General features: G+C 30.1%; 1 protein-coding gene across 2 annotated transcripts in view; it reads right to left on the bottom strand.

Annotated features, from left to right (window-relative positions):
- The window catches only part of LOC100203110 (WD repeat-containing protein 90), a 156,823-nt gene that overhangs the window by 26,162 nt on the left and 116,812 nt on the right, over positions 1 to 13,849 (bottom strand). For both annotated transcript variants that reach the window (XM_065803855.1, XM_065803856.1), the window contains exons 20-22: positions 8,982 to 9,022; positions 8,721 to 8,908; positions 8,413 to 8,650 (exon numbers count right to left, since the gene is read on the bottom strand). In XM_065803855.1, coding sequence (XP_065659927.1) covers positions 8,413 to 8,650; positions 8,721 to 8,908; positions 8,982 to 9,022 — 467 coding nt within the window. The remainder of the gene's footprint in view (positions 1 to 8,412; positions 8,651 to 8,720; positions 8,909 to 8,981; positions 9,023 to 13,849) is intronic.

The raw sequence follows: 13,849 nt of genomic DNA, 5'->3' as shown, positions 1-13,849 counted from the left end.
GAGGGTACAGCTCTAAAACATGGTTTAATGGTTATGAAGTCTACAAGTAAAAAGGTTTATCTAATGCTGTTGTAGTTCTCATAGAGGCTGAATCCATTAAAAACTTTAAAATGTCAGAGTTTTAATAGCACTGTTGTGCATGAACAATGTCTCTGTTTGTGCTTTTGGTGGACATTATCAAGGCTTTATAGAAAGTCACTTCTTACAACTTTAGGTTGATTAGCAGAACTGAGGCATAGCTTACAAATTAGGATCTTTACTTTTTACTTTCACCTCTTTACTCAACCACCTTTTTATTTTTTCTTTATAGTTCCCCTGCTTTTCAAGACCACATACTTTCAAATGTTATTTCTGATCAAATTGACAAAGCCATTTCTCTTTATCTAAAAGCCAATATTATTTTTATTGATGACTTTAATGATTGTCACATTATATGGGTTGATTCTAACACCACTGATCTTGCTGGCTTCTAAAGCTCAATTTTTTTGTATTTCTCAATCTCTTATTCCAATTCTTGATTTGTGTTGTACTTCTGATCCTAGCTTATATTAAGTTTCTTTTTGTTTTCCAATTTTAATTGAAGAATTGATTATTTCAAACTTACATAAACTTATTTTTGTCATTAAAGCAACATTTACTTATTTCTACAGGTATCATCTATAAATGGAATTTTATTTAACTTCAAAGAATTTAGAGCAGATGTGATTCAAATAAGGTATATAACTTAGGTTAGCACAATAAATTTTTAGGCAAAAGTAGGACCAATTCTAAAACATAAAATGTTCATTGAAACTTTCAGTAATGGTTTTTTAGTCACTGTTCTCTTTGATTTTTTTTAAATCCATTTAATTTAATTTTTTGGTTCACATTTTCTTAAACAGACCATATTTTCTTTAACAACACCTCATGTTGTTTTTAACAACACCCTATGCATTCTTTAACAACACCCTATGCTTTCTTTAACAACACCCTATGCTTTCTTTAACTACACCCTATGCTTTCTTTAACAACACCCTATGCATTCTTTAACAAAATCCTATGCTTTCTTTAACAACACCCTATGCTTTCTTTAACAACACCCTATACTTTCTTAAATATCACCACTTTTATTAATAATTTGCTTTAATTTTTCTTTTATTTTTTGAACAAAATAGTATTGTTCTTTTTTTTTTTATATATATGCAATTTGATAATACATCTTATAAAGACTTTCTGAACGAATACTATATTCTATAATTAAAATTTCATAAACGAGAGGTTCCGAGTTCGATCCCCACCACGTCCCTGGTAGTACTGCGCTCAACTTGTTTCTTCGCGCAGCGGCCTTGTTCGTCGAGGTTTGTGTTTTGGAGTTATAGAGTTGAGAGAGGGTTATAACCACTATTAAGTAGCCTCCTCATCTGTAGTGGCCTTCTCGGCCTTGAGGAGGTGAATAACAAAAAAAAATAAATAAAAAAATAAAATAAAATAAATTATAATAAATGTAATAATTATATTCAATTAAATTATAATTGAAATATCCTGCTACTCTAGAAATTTTTTCAAAGTTTATTGTAATTGCAATTATTTCCTTTCACTCTAAAATACAAACACTAAGTAACAAGGCTGCTGCAAGAAGAAACAAGTTAAGCACAGTAGTAAAAAGGACATGGTGGGGTTTACACATTGTACAAAGTGAGTGCCCTGCCACTACAAAACATTCCATATCTTACATAATACATATTATATAATTAAATCTACAGAACATGCCATTTCTTATGTAAAACATTAACTTTTTTTTAATGCAATATTGTAAAAATAAAGTTAGACAACAATAAAAATAGGATGAGAACTAATTTTTCTAAATACAATATTAATTCCTCTTCAACTCATGAACATGAGGGTGTTTGCTAATTGTCTTTCTGAATATTTTATAAACTTTTATTTGCTGTATTTCATTTTAAATTATTATTATTAATTTAAGATTGTAGTCTGAATTGTTCAATTTTAGTCTACTTACTAATGTTTTGATGTTATAAACTTATATAATGTAACTTACAATAAAATAAATAGTATATATACATTTGTTTGATGTCAAAGAAAAACAAACACATACACTGCCTTTTCATTTAACCCCACTATATTGTCACTTTATACTCAAATAAAAAGCAAAAATGACAAACTACAGTGGTGGCATAAAGTCTTTGCCACACTGTTGGATTTTACACAACTTGTACTTAGGTTGCCTTGGTAAATTACTTTTTAAAGCTTTTCCTTCGGGAATTTGTCTAAATCTCTAATTGGACATCTCCCGTATTATTAGCAACGGTTTTCATATGGTTCAACTTGTTAATTTAATTGCTATCGTTGGTTGATTGAGACACCTGCCACTATCTTCAATACAATCTGTATTATACTGGTGAATAAAATATAGTTTTTGGATGTTTTTACGCATATTTGTTGAAATTTGTGGTTGCTGTATACCACATATTACCCAGGGTTGGGAAAAACCCGGGTTTTTGAGCAAAAACCCAACCCAGCTGGGTTTTTGGGTGGGTTTTTAGGTTTTTGCTAAAGTTTGGTATAAACCTTTAGTAACAAATTTAAAAATATCTTAACAATTTTTTTATAGTTTGTAATATAATATAATAAAGCTATTTTTCATTTTTTACAGGTTTTTTACTTTCTTATACAAAAACTTAATTAATAATCTGATTGCATTTTTTTATAGTATAAATCTATCTTTAAATAGAGTTATAGTTTTAGTTAAATTTAAAATATAAGTAGATTATACTTCTTCAACATGCCAAAGTATCCTTCAGGGGGAAGAAATAAGGCTAGTGAGTGGAATGAAGTGACCATAGTAAGTGATCAACCAAATAGAGTAATTTTTAATTATTGCAAAGTGAGCATAATTAAAAAAATAGAGAGAGAGTTAAGATCCATTTGGCTAAATGCAGAAGAAAGAATAAAGGAAGCGCTAATAATTCTGCTGAAGTATTAAGTGATATAGTTTTAGAGTCAAGGCCATCTACATCTGCAGCATCAAATAAGTCTAACCTGTTCGATGATAATGAGCAAGATTGCTTAAGCTTTATTAGTGATTCTTCTTATTCCTCAGTTATTCAGTCAACTGCAATGATGATGCAACAGCAAACATCAATTTCTAAATTTGTTACTACAACAACAAGCAATCAGAATGATGAACTGGATTTACAAGTTGCAAGGATTTTCTTTTCAGCAAATATGCCATTCAATGTAGTAGAAAATCTTGAATTTACCAAGCTGCTTAAAAAACTTAGACCTCGATATGAGCCACCAAATAGAAAACAGATATCTTCAGAACTCTTAGTAAAGATAAATGAAGAAGTAATCAATTTAATGAAAAATGATCTTGCTGATGATTGTGCTGTTACCCTAAGGATGTCTCTCCGAAGTCAATAATAAAGCATATTATAGCAATTCATAAATATTTTCGTAATCATCACCAACCACACGTATGTATTGAATTCTAGATTGTTATTTACTTATTGATCATATTCTGTAATACAATACTTTGAAATAAAACAGCTGTGTTAATGATATAAGCCTAATGATAATTATGACAACAGAGATCCTAGCTTTACTTTAACGAAATTATTTTTTAACATTTCTTAGTTAAATTTTCTTGAACAAATGTATTGTAGGGATGGTTATTGGAAAAAGGTGGATTGATGCCACAGCTACCCAATGATACTCGCTGGAACTCCCAATTAGATTGTTTACAGACATACATTTCTAATCATTCTCTGTACGTTGACATTAGAGGTGAGCATATGGAATCCATTGATCCTTTGATAGGAAACCTAATTGACAATCTGTCAATACAGAGAGAAGCAATAGATTTATATGCACAACTGAAAATTGTTGGTGTTGATAAGTTAGATAAGGTTAATAAAATTAGTTAGTAACTGGATGTATTAAATTTAATTATAATAAGTATATTAAAACTACTTATATTAGGCACCATTAACTTTGCCATCATTAACTTTATTTACATAATTTATAACAAAACTATTGTGTTTACTGTAGTTGCAGGCAGACGATGTTTGATGTGTGATGAACTTTGTCTGAGGCAGTTGAGATTTGGCAAAGCCTCATACATAATGAAAAGTTGGCTTTGTACAAAGATGATATTTTGAAGAGGTTTAAGAAAGCAAATGTTCCATGTCATTTTCTGGCCAATTTAACAGATCCGAAATATGAAGGTAACTAAACAATTGTAAAAAAATTAAAATATTGCATCTGATCAATTTTAAATAAAAAACAGATGTAGAGTTTTTATATCTTTACTTATTTACATAGGAAGAACATTGGATAGAAGTCAAGAAGAAGAAGCCAAGGAATGGTTAAATAAAGTCTATCCTGAATTTATGCCAGGCTACTATGCATTTAAACTAAAAGATGCTAATTGCTTCCCAACATATTTATTCAATGATAGTGTAAAAAGCACAACATCAGCAACAAATTGGTGGAGAATTATAGAAATGAAGGAATCTAAGTCTTCCAAATTGCCTGCAAATTTTGCAAAATCTTTACGGCAGTTGCACACATGTCCAGCTAGTTCTGGATCCATTGAAAGATTTTTCTCATCTTTTGGGATTATTTGGAGCAAAGTTAGGAATCGTTTAGGAAGAGAAAAAGCTGAAATGCTTGTACAAATTTACAGACATTTAAGATCAAGATGCACAATTGCTGATGACTAAGTTGTTAGATAACTTTGTTTTAAATGTTTAAGTTTGAATGTTATTGCTCCAAATAAAATAAAATTTTCAATTATGATTTAATAAATTTCATGTTTTGTTTTTGTTAGAACAATTGTTGAGCAGCATCAAATCTTGTGTGTTAATGGATTTATGAATAAAAAACAATAAATAATTAAAGACCAAAAACCCATTAAGTTGGGTTTTTGGTTCTGGGTTTTTGGGATTGGGTTTTTAGGTACCAACCCTGATATTATCACTCTATAACTTTTACTACAATTTTGATTGGTTTAACACCATAGTAATTATCAATTAATTACTAATTATAATTAGTCTAATTAACTACAATTACACATATATCATTATTTCCTACGAAATCTCTAATCTATTTTTTATTCTTGTTAACTAAACTTAACGTGAACAATTATTTTCTACATAATTTTATGAGTTATTAGAAAAAAATGTGCTTTTTTGTATAGGATTGTTATCGATATGGCCATCCCATTATCTCTTGAACGACGCCTGCAAATAGTGGTAATGGCAAAACAATGAATTTCCTACAGGGACATTACTAAAACATTAAAGGTTAGCTTGAGGTCTGTCACCTACACCATCAAAAGAGAGAGACTGGGATAGTAAAAGATGAAAAGTGTTCTGGCAGACCACGCAAAACGACCATTCGGGAAGATAGGCTTTTGGTTCAAGCAATTCTGGCTAATTGCTTTGACACGGCATCTGATGTAGCCAGTTACATGGGAAAAATGCACAGCATCAATCTGGCAGCAAGAACTGTAAGGAAATGCTTTCAGCAAGCTGGGTTGAATGGCAGAATTGCTGCCAAGAAGCCATTATTGCGGCCTGACAATATTGCAAAGCGATGAGCATTTGCAAGGCAACACGAGAACTGGACTGCTGAACAGTTGAATAAAGTGTTGTGGAGTGATGAGAGTTGTTTTACTGTATTCTGTGGAGCAAAACGAGCGTATGTTAGAAGGAAAGTTGGTGAGAGATTTAGTTCTCAATGTGTTGCACCAACAGTGAAACATGGTGGAGGTTCCCTTATGATTTGGGGTTGCATGTCCGGATTTGGTGTTAACTGGCTGTATTGTTGTACAGGCACTATTAACCAAGACAAGTACATAGAAATACTCAAAACACAAGTTAAACCATCTGCCACCAAGCTTTTTGGCAGGAATAAAACGTTTGTTTTCCAACAAGACAATGCTCCCTGCCACAAAACCAAAAAAGTTACTAAATACTTTCGAACCGCACACATCAATGTAATTGAATGTCGACCACAAAGTCCCGACTTGAACCCCATTGAAAATTTGTAGGAGGAACTGTTCAGAATGGTGCAGAAAAGCAAGCCCAGCAATTTGGATGAATTGTGGCAACAGTTGGAGCCTGCTTGGCATGTAATCCCAATTGCCACAGTTCAAAAGCTGGTACAGTCAATACCTAGGCGCATACAGGCAGTCATTGATGCGCGTGGTGGACACACGAAATATTAACATTTTTTTTATACGTGTGTTTTTTTTTACAAGTGCTATGTATTTATATCATTTGAGCCATGTTTGGTGCTGTTTGGTGGTGCTTTAACTTTTGCATAATAAAAATAAATGACTTTTTTCTTGTTTTTCCTGAGTGTGGCAAAGACTTTATGCCGCTACTGTATATACAGATATAACAAATGTTAATTTGCTTATTGATAAACTTACATCTTGAGTCTAAAAATGTGGATATGCATAACACTTAATTCAACAAAAAATTATAAATCTTTTAAATGTTTGTTATTGCTAAATAATGCAATAAAAATAATTATTTTATTGCATTATTTAGCTGCTTATTTTTTCTATTTTTTTTGCATATTATCACTAACAAGATGAAATTAATAGTAACTAAATATTAAATTAAACCTTAATAGAATTTTAAACAACTCTTGGGTAATGTTCAACATACGGGGAAATCGATGACTTAAAGAATGGCAGTTTCTTGGATAGTTGAGTTAAATTATTCTAATCTCTAACTACACTTATAAACACAATTTTTGCAGTATCAGTTGCGCATATACTTGCTGTCAAACAGTTTATGATGGAGATTTTAACTCTTATTTCTTTGAACAGTTTAACATACAGAGTGGAGATTATGCTTGGACAGAACTATGTTCTAGATAGAAATTTTATATAAAAAAGCAAACAATCAGTTTATTGAATTTTCAACAATTGAAAATGGTCAAACATCTGATGCAATTATTTCTCTATTATTTTATGGAAACAAACAGATGAGCGTCATTATTAATCTTTTTTTTCTTCTAAATCATGAATCAAAGATTGTACAGCATTCATCATAAAAAAAAACATAGTTTACCAGCAATACTGCAGTATAATACCATCAACAGTTATAGCTACCAATTACATTGTAAAAAGGAGGAATAGCTGCGCTCAAGTCATATATGATTTAACTATGATTATTTACCTGATATAACTTTTATTTTGTACTTTTTCTACATCAGATTTACCTTTTGCATTATCTCTTAAAATTTCTTACACCTCACCTTTTGAAACTTCTTGAACTTTATATACTGCCCTTAGGAGACTTAGCTGACTGTGATTTCTTTTGTCTCTATGGTGTATATTGCGCCTACTACATAATCATCTGAATTCAATTAGGAATGGAAACATATATTCTTTCAGTTAAAGTCAAGTCTCACCCTACCTCATGGTTTTCTCCTACTTGTACAGCTGCTATTTCTAATATTGCAAAGAATTTATTGCAAAATTAGATTGCCTCTCTTAATTTTGCTTGCCATTTTCTTATGCCTGGTTCTCTATCTCTATTAGTAAGCAACTAGGGTTGAAATTTGACTGGGGCCGGGGCTGGGTTGGCTATAAAAAAAGCCGAGGCCGGGTTTATGACAGGGGCTGCATAAGTATTGATACATCCTAAAGTATGTATTTATTAAATTCAAAATTCATGTTATATTTTATATATATAAATACATACATACATATATATATATATATATTTTTTTCAAAAATGTTGTTTTTTGGGACACCCAATAATATATATATATATATATATATATATATATATATATATATATATATATATATATATATATATATATATATATATATATATACGCAAGTATTTAAAAAATAGTAATTGTATGTATAACTTTATAATATATAAAGTAAATTTTTTCATAGCTGCGACTATCAACCCTTGCTTAACTATAATTTCCCCTGCCCTTATAATTTTGCCAGGGTCAGGTTTATAAAAAGGTCCTATTTTTAGCCACAGCTAGGGTCCCTGTCACTTACTAATTTCTATACATTCTTACTGCTAATTTCCTACCTCAATCAACCTTTTATTCATCTTTGTATGGGTACAATTGTATTTGATCTAGTTCTTGATGCCCTTCTCTTTTTAAAAAAGATCCAAAAATATAAATATTCATTCATTTTATCAATAATCATTTATTCATTTTACTATGATATAAACTATTTATAAATAACATCAATAAAGTAAAATCTACAATAATAAAAATTTATTTATTGATGTTATTCTATTTACTATTTATTACTTACAACAACATTCAATGTTATTGTTATACATAACTTCTTGTATAAAAATAAATATATCTATATAAACTTCTATAAATAAATATCTGTATAGAAACTTAAAAAACCTGCAGGAGGATGCCAGCATATATTCTTTCGCGCAACTCTGTTGAAACCAATACTTGATATCAATTTTATCCCAGCTTTGTTTGCTGGAGCTGCATAGTGTCTAGTTGCAAAAGTAGACATATTTTTACGAGCTTTAAAATGAGTCAAAACCTGTGGAACTGCATGATAGATCTGTAATCTGTGAGAGGTACAAGAGAGAGGAGTGCGAGGGTAGAGAGATTGATGGGTTTTATCAATCTAAAAGAGTAAGTACTTGGTTAACAAGCAAATTTATTCATAAACAAATTTTTATGATTAATAACTATACCTCTTGATTTAATTCATAATTTCTGGAAATTTCAAAATCCACATCTGTATTGTCGTCAATGTCAATTGTTTTCAACCGCATATTATCAGCTGATTCTTCATCACCAATCTTTTGAAAAATTCCTTCTAGTTGTTTGTTTTTTGAATCAAAAGAGGATTTTTTAACAATTTGATGAAATGAAGTGTCATCTAAAAATAAAAACAGTCTTTCAATATTATTAAAAAAAAATTTATTTTTAGTATATTTATTTAAATAACTTACAGTTACAATCCTTTGCAATATATTTTGTATCTAAACTAAACCTAAATAAATAAATATAAAACATATATATATATATATATATATATATATATATATATATATATATATATATATATATATATATATACACACACATATATATATAATATATATATGTATATATATAATTTATATATGTATTATATATATATATAATATAATATATATATATATATATATATATATATATATATATATATATATATATATATATATATATATATATATATATATATATATATATATATATATATATATATTAGGGGTAGTCATTTTGAGGGAATTTTCGAAAACGAAATACATACCCAGCTAAAGTTGGAGCAAATATGCTAAAACTTAGTCAAAAATTTTTTTAGGTCAATCGGGTGACTTTTAAGTCCCTCTCAAGACTAAAGTTGCTTAGAAATTGTACTTCAAAAAAGGAAAAATAGGGTGTGTTCAGGGTGTTTGAGGGGGACTTAAATGAAAAAATTATCTCCATTTTTTTTTTTTTTTTGTTACTTGTTATCTATATTTTCATTTTAAAAGGGTATGTCATCATGTTTTTTACATATTCTTGGTTAAAACGATATATACGAAAGGAAAAAATGAAAATTTTATGTTACGCATGGTTATGAAAATCGGCAACAATAAAAAAATTCTAATAAATAATGCAGAATAAAATGTGCTGAAGATCCTGCACTGTATGTTTTAAGTCACTAAGCGTTTTTATAAACAAATTGTACGTGAAATTGCGCTACATTATTTTATTTTTGTAAATAACTTTCGTATTTACTCGATTGTTATTAATCGAATTACAATATAAAGTAAAATTGTATTGAAGTTTTCAACAAATTACAAACCATTAAATCTATTTAGATTGAATACAAAAATGGAAAAAAAAATTGTAAAAGATATTGGGAAGAGAAGGTTTCTCAGATCAAGCAAAAGCAAACTTTTTATCATAAATGAGGCTAAACCAGCTATTACATGTACATATCTAATTTAAAAAAATTGTTTTGAATTTTAAACTTTTTGTTAAAAATTAGAATATTGATTTTTTTTTTCTTAAGGTCTTCAACTCCCTACTGGAATGGATATTCTTCAACACATTGCCTACAGAAGATCACTACTTCTTCATAATGTTAAGAAGTCAACAATTTTATCATGCCCTCCTAACAAGAGATAGGGTTACAAGAGATGTGAAGTAGATGATTGTGAATGCATTTTAGGCTTAATTAAAAGACCATGGCTTAAAGCGGGATTTCAAGTAATGTCAGATAAAAATATTATCAAGAACCTAATGAAGATGGACAAGAAGTATTCAGATTTGAGTAGAAATAAATACAGAGGATCAGCTAGAGACAAGGTTAATCAAGGGGAGTTTTCTTCATTTTTGAAAAAGCTGTTTTGGATTGGTTCTACAGATTTAAAGAACCAAATTAGGAAGGATAAAAAACGCTCAGATAAAGATAAGCACGATGATTTAACTCTTTTTAATTTAACATACATTTGTTAATACACATATACCATGTTAAAGTAAATTTTAGGTTTCTGAAGGTGTGAGGAAGAGGACAAGGCTAGAAGACGAATCTCCTAAGATTGACGCTACCTCAGAATTAGACTTGAGTTTCACTGACACTAGCGCTGATTCTGATTCAGAATTTGAACCTGAAGTTTGGCATCATAGAAGAGCAGATGATTGTAACATTACTGCCAAAGTTCCTATGAATATTTTTGATGGAAATGTATCTATAGCTACAGCAAATGATATCTCCCCGAATGTCTTACAAAAAGTAACTGGAGCAATTCTTCAAGATTGTGGAGTTGATATCGCAAAATGCAAAGCCAGTGCTTCAACTGCATTAAGGAAGATGAAAAAAACTGCTAAGGATACTGCAGAAATTGCTAAATTAGATATAAAGAAGGCCGTGGAAAAAAGCCGTTATCCCTGTATAATTCATTTTGACGGAAAGACTTTGTTTGAAATGAATCAGGGAAAAAGACTGAAGAATGAAAGATTAGCTGTGCTTATTAATATTTAGGGGGTGTCGCATCTTCTTGGAGTACCTGCCTTGCCGTCTTCTTCAGGTGAAGATATGTATATAGGAATCATGAAAATACTAGAAGAACATGACCTCATTTCAAAAGTATGCGGAGTATGCTTTGATACAACTTCAAGTAATACTGGTTCTAAGAAAGAATCACTTATTAGGATTGCAAAAGAGGTAGACAAATACCTTCTTCTACTAGCATATAGGCATCATATCATTGAGCTTAGAATGGTTCATTTTTGTGAAGCAGTGATAAAAGAGAATAGTGTTGGGCCTGAAAATCCTTTATTCGTAAAGTTCAAACATATGTTTGAGAACCCTAAATTCAATTACGACAAAAATAACCTGAACTCTTTTGATTGGAAAACCGTTGTACTGTGAGACCTATATTACTAAAAAACACAATATGAGGAATGACCGAAGAGAGTTGGCTGAACTAACCATGCAGTATTTATCCCCTTCTGCACATTTCAAGTTAAAGAAAACTGGAGCTGTTCATCATGCTAGGTTTTTAGGCAAGAGTTTATACTATCTTAAACTTCAGCTTTTGTGCAAGCAACTGACATTTGTGCAAGAAAATGATAATCTACGCGAAGATTTAAAACTCATCTGCGAGTTCATAGTATGTTTTTACACAAGGTGGTACCTTCAAGCACATAAAGCGATTCAATCTCCTGCTTCTGATCTTGATGAAATCTTTCAGATGAAGGAGTATAAGAAAGTTTGCTCCAATCCGGAGGCAGTAGACGCTGTGTTAGCATCTCTTTATAAGCATACATGGTATCTTGATTCAACAATTATTCCCTTGGCTCTTTTGGATAAAAATATTTCTATGGATAAAAAAACAGCCATTGCAGATGCTTTGTTTTCCTTTCAAATGCCAAATCCAGATTTTTTTAAACATAGAAGCAAAGAACGAATAGACGAGAATAATATCATAAATAATATGAAGGTACCAACTCTCTCTCTTTTGGTTAATGAGTTTTCATATTTAATTTTTTCAATGATAGGGTTGGATAATCAGAGAGTGAGAGACTGGTTGTCACTTCCACCCCAATATTGGCACACCCAGTCTTCGTTTAAAAATTTTGAAAACTTTGCCAAAATATTAATTGTTGTCAATGATCATTCTGAACGAGCAATCGGAATGATGCAGCAGTTTGTGCAAAGATACGAAAATGAACATGACAAGCAGAACAGACTTTTAACTGTCGACAAAGTAAGGTCAACTTTCAAAGTTTTTGGTGTGGGAAAAAGTAATATTACAAAAAAAAAAACTATCAGAAAGCCTGATGTCACTCTCTAAACTAAAGAAGAGGAAATTGTAGACTTAGGAAATTGTTGTTCATTTTAAAATACTTATTTCAATTAATGCATAATTTTTGTCTTGATAGTATTTGTAAAGATTTTTATTAAATGCTAAATTACTTGTTTAGTTCAAAATAGTTTGTTTTTTTGGTTGATAACATAATTTGCTGATTTCATAACCACTTGCGTAACTTAAATTTTTCATTTTTTGATTTCTTAAATATCGTTTTAACCGAGAATATGTAAAAAAAATGATGACATACCCTTTTAAAATGAAAATATAGATAACAAATAACAAACAAACAAAAAAAAATGGAGATAATTTTTTCATTTAAATCCCCCTCAAACACCCTAAACACACCCTATTTTTCCTTTTTTGAAGAACAATTTCTTAACAACTTTAGTCTTGAGGGGGACTTAAAAGTCACCCGATTGACCTAAAAATTTTTTTGACTAAGTTTTAGCATATTTGCTCCAACTTTAGCTGGGTATGTACTTCGTTTTCAAAAATTCCCTCAAAATGACTACCCCTAATATATATGTAATATATATATATATATATGTGTGTAAATCCAATATTTTTTATAATATATGCAATTTATATTTGTATTATATATCAGGGTTGTCCAACGCGTGGCCCGCGGGGTATATATATATAATTTATATTTGTATTATATATCAGGGTTGTCCAACGCGTGGCCCGCGGGCCAGAAAGTGGCCCTTGTCAGCACATGGCATGGCCCGCATATCACGGTCCATTAATTTTGAATTTTTATTTTAATAAAAATTTCAAATAACAATAATAAAATAAGTTCTACAGCAACAGCATATTATTTATATATTTATAATTCGAATTATACATTCGATTTCGATTATACTTTCACTATATAAATCAACATTTGAAATAATAAAACGCGCGCTAAAGAAAAAACATTATTTTTATATATTTAATAAAGATGGCTTCAGCTAAAAGACGTAGATGTGATACTGAAAGCGGTCATGGGGGTCGTGTATTTAATCCTTCTTGGACAACTGACTATTTTGTACATGAACAAAGTAATTCTATTATATGTCTAATTTGTTTGGAGAAAATTGCCGTGTGTAAAATTTATAATGTGAACAGGCACTACACTACATGCTGTAAGTTATGACAAATTTAAAGGCCAATTTCGAATTGATAAGATTGAATTGTTGAAGAAAACTTTTCTTGCACAACAATCAGTGATGAAAACTAAAGTGATTAGCTCTTACAGTGCTACCAAAATAAGTTTTTTAATGGCAGAAGCTATTGCAAAAAGTGGTAAACCTTTTTGTACTGGAGATTTATTAAAAAACTGTTTAAAAATATTTTGTAAAGAGATATGTCCTGAAAAAACACCTACTGATGAAGATCTTAGCCTCTCACACCAGACTATTGCTAGAAGAGTTGAAGATCTATCAAAAAATATTGAATTATCATTAAAAGAAAAATTAAATAAATGTGAAGCC

Source organism: Hydra vulgaris, chromosome 08, assembly GCF_038396675.1.
Source record: "Hydra vulgaris chromosome 08, alternate assembly HydraT2T_AEP".
Lineage (NCBI taxonomy): Eukaryota > Metazoa > Cnidaria > Hydrozoa > Anthoathecata > Hydridae > Hydra > Hydra vulgaris.
The sequence above is the reverse complement of the archived record's forward strand: the minus strand, read 5'-3'. Positions and strand labels throughout refer to the sequence as shown.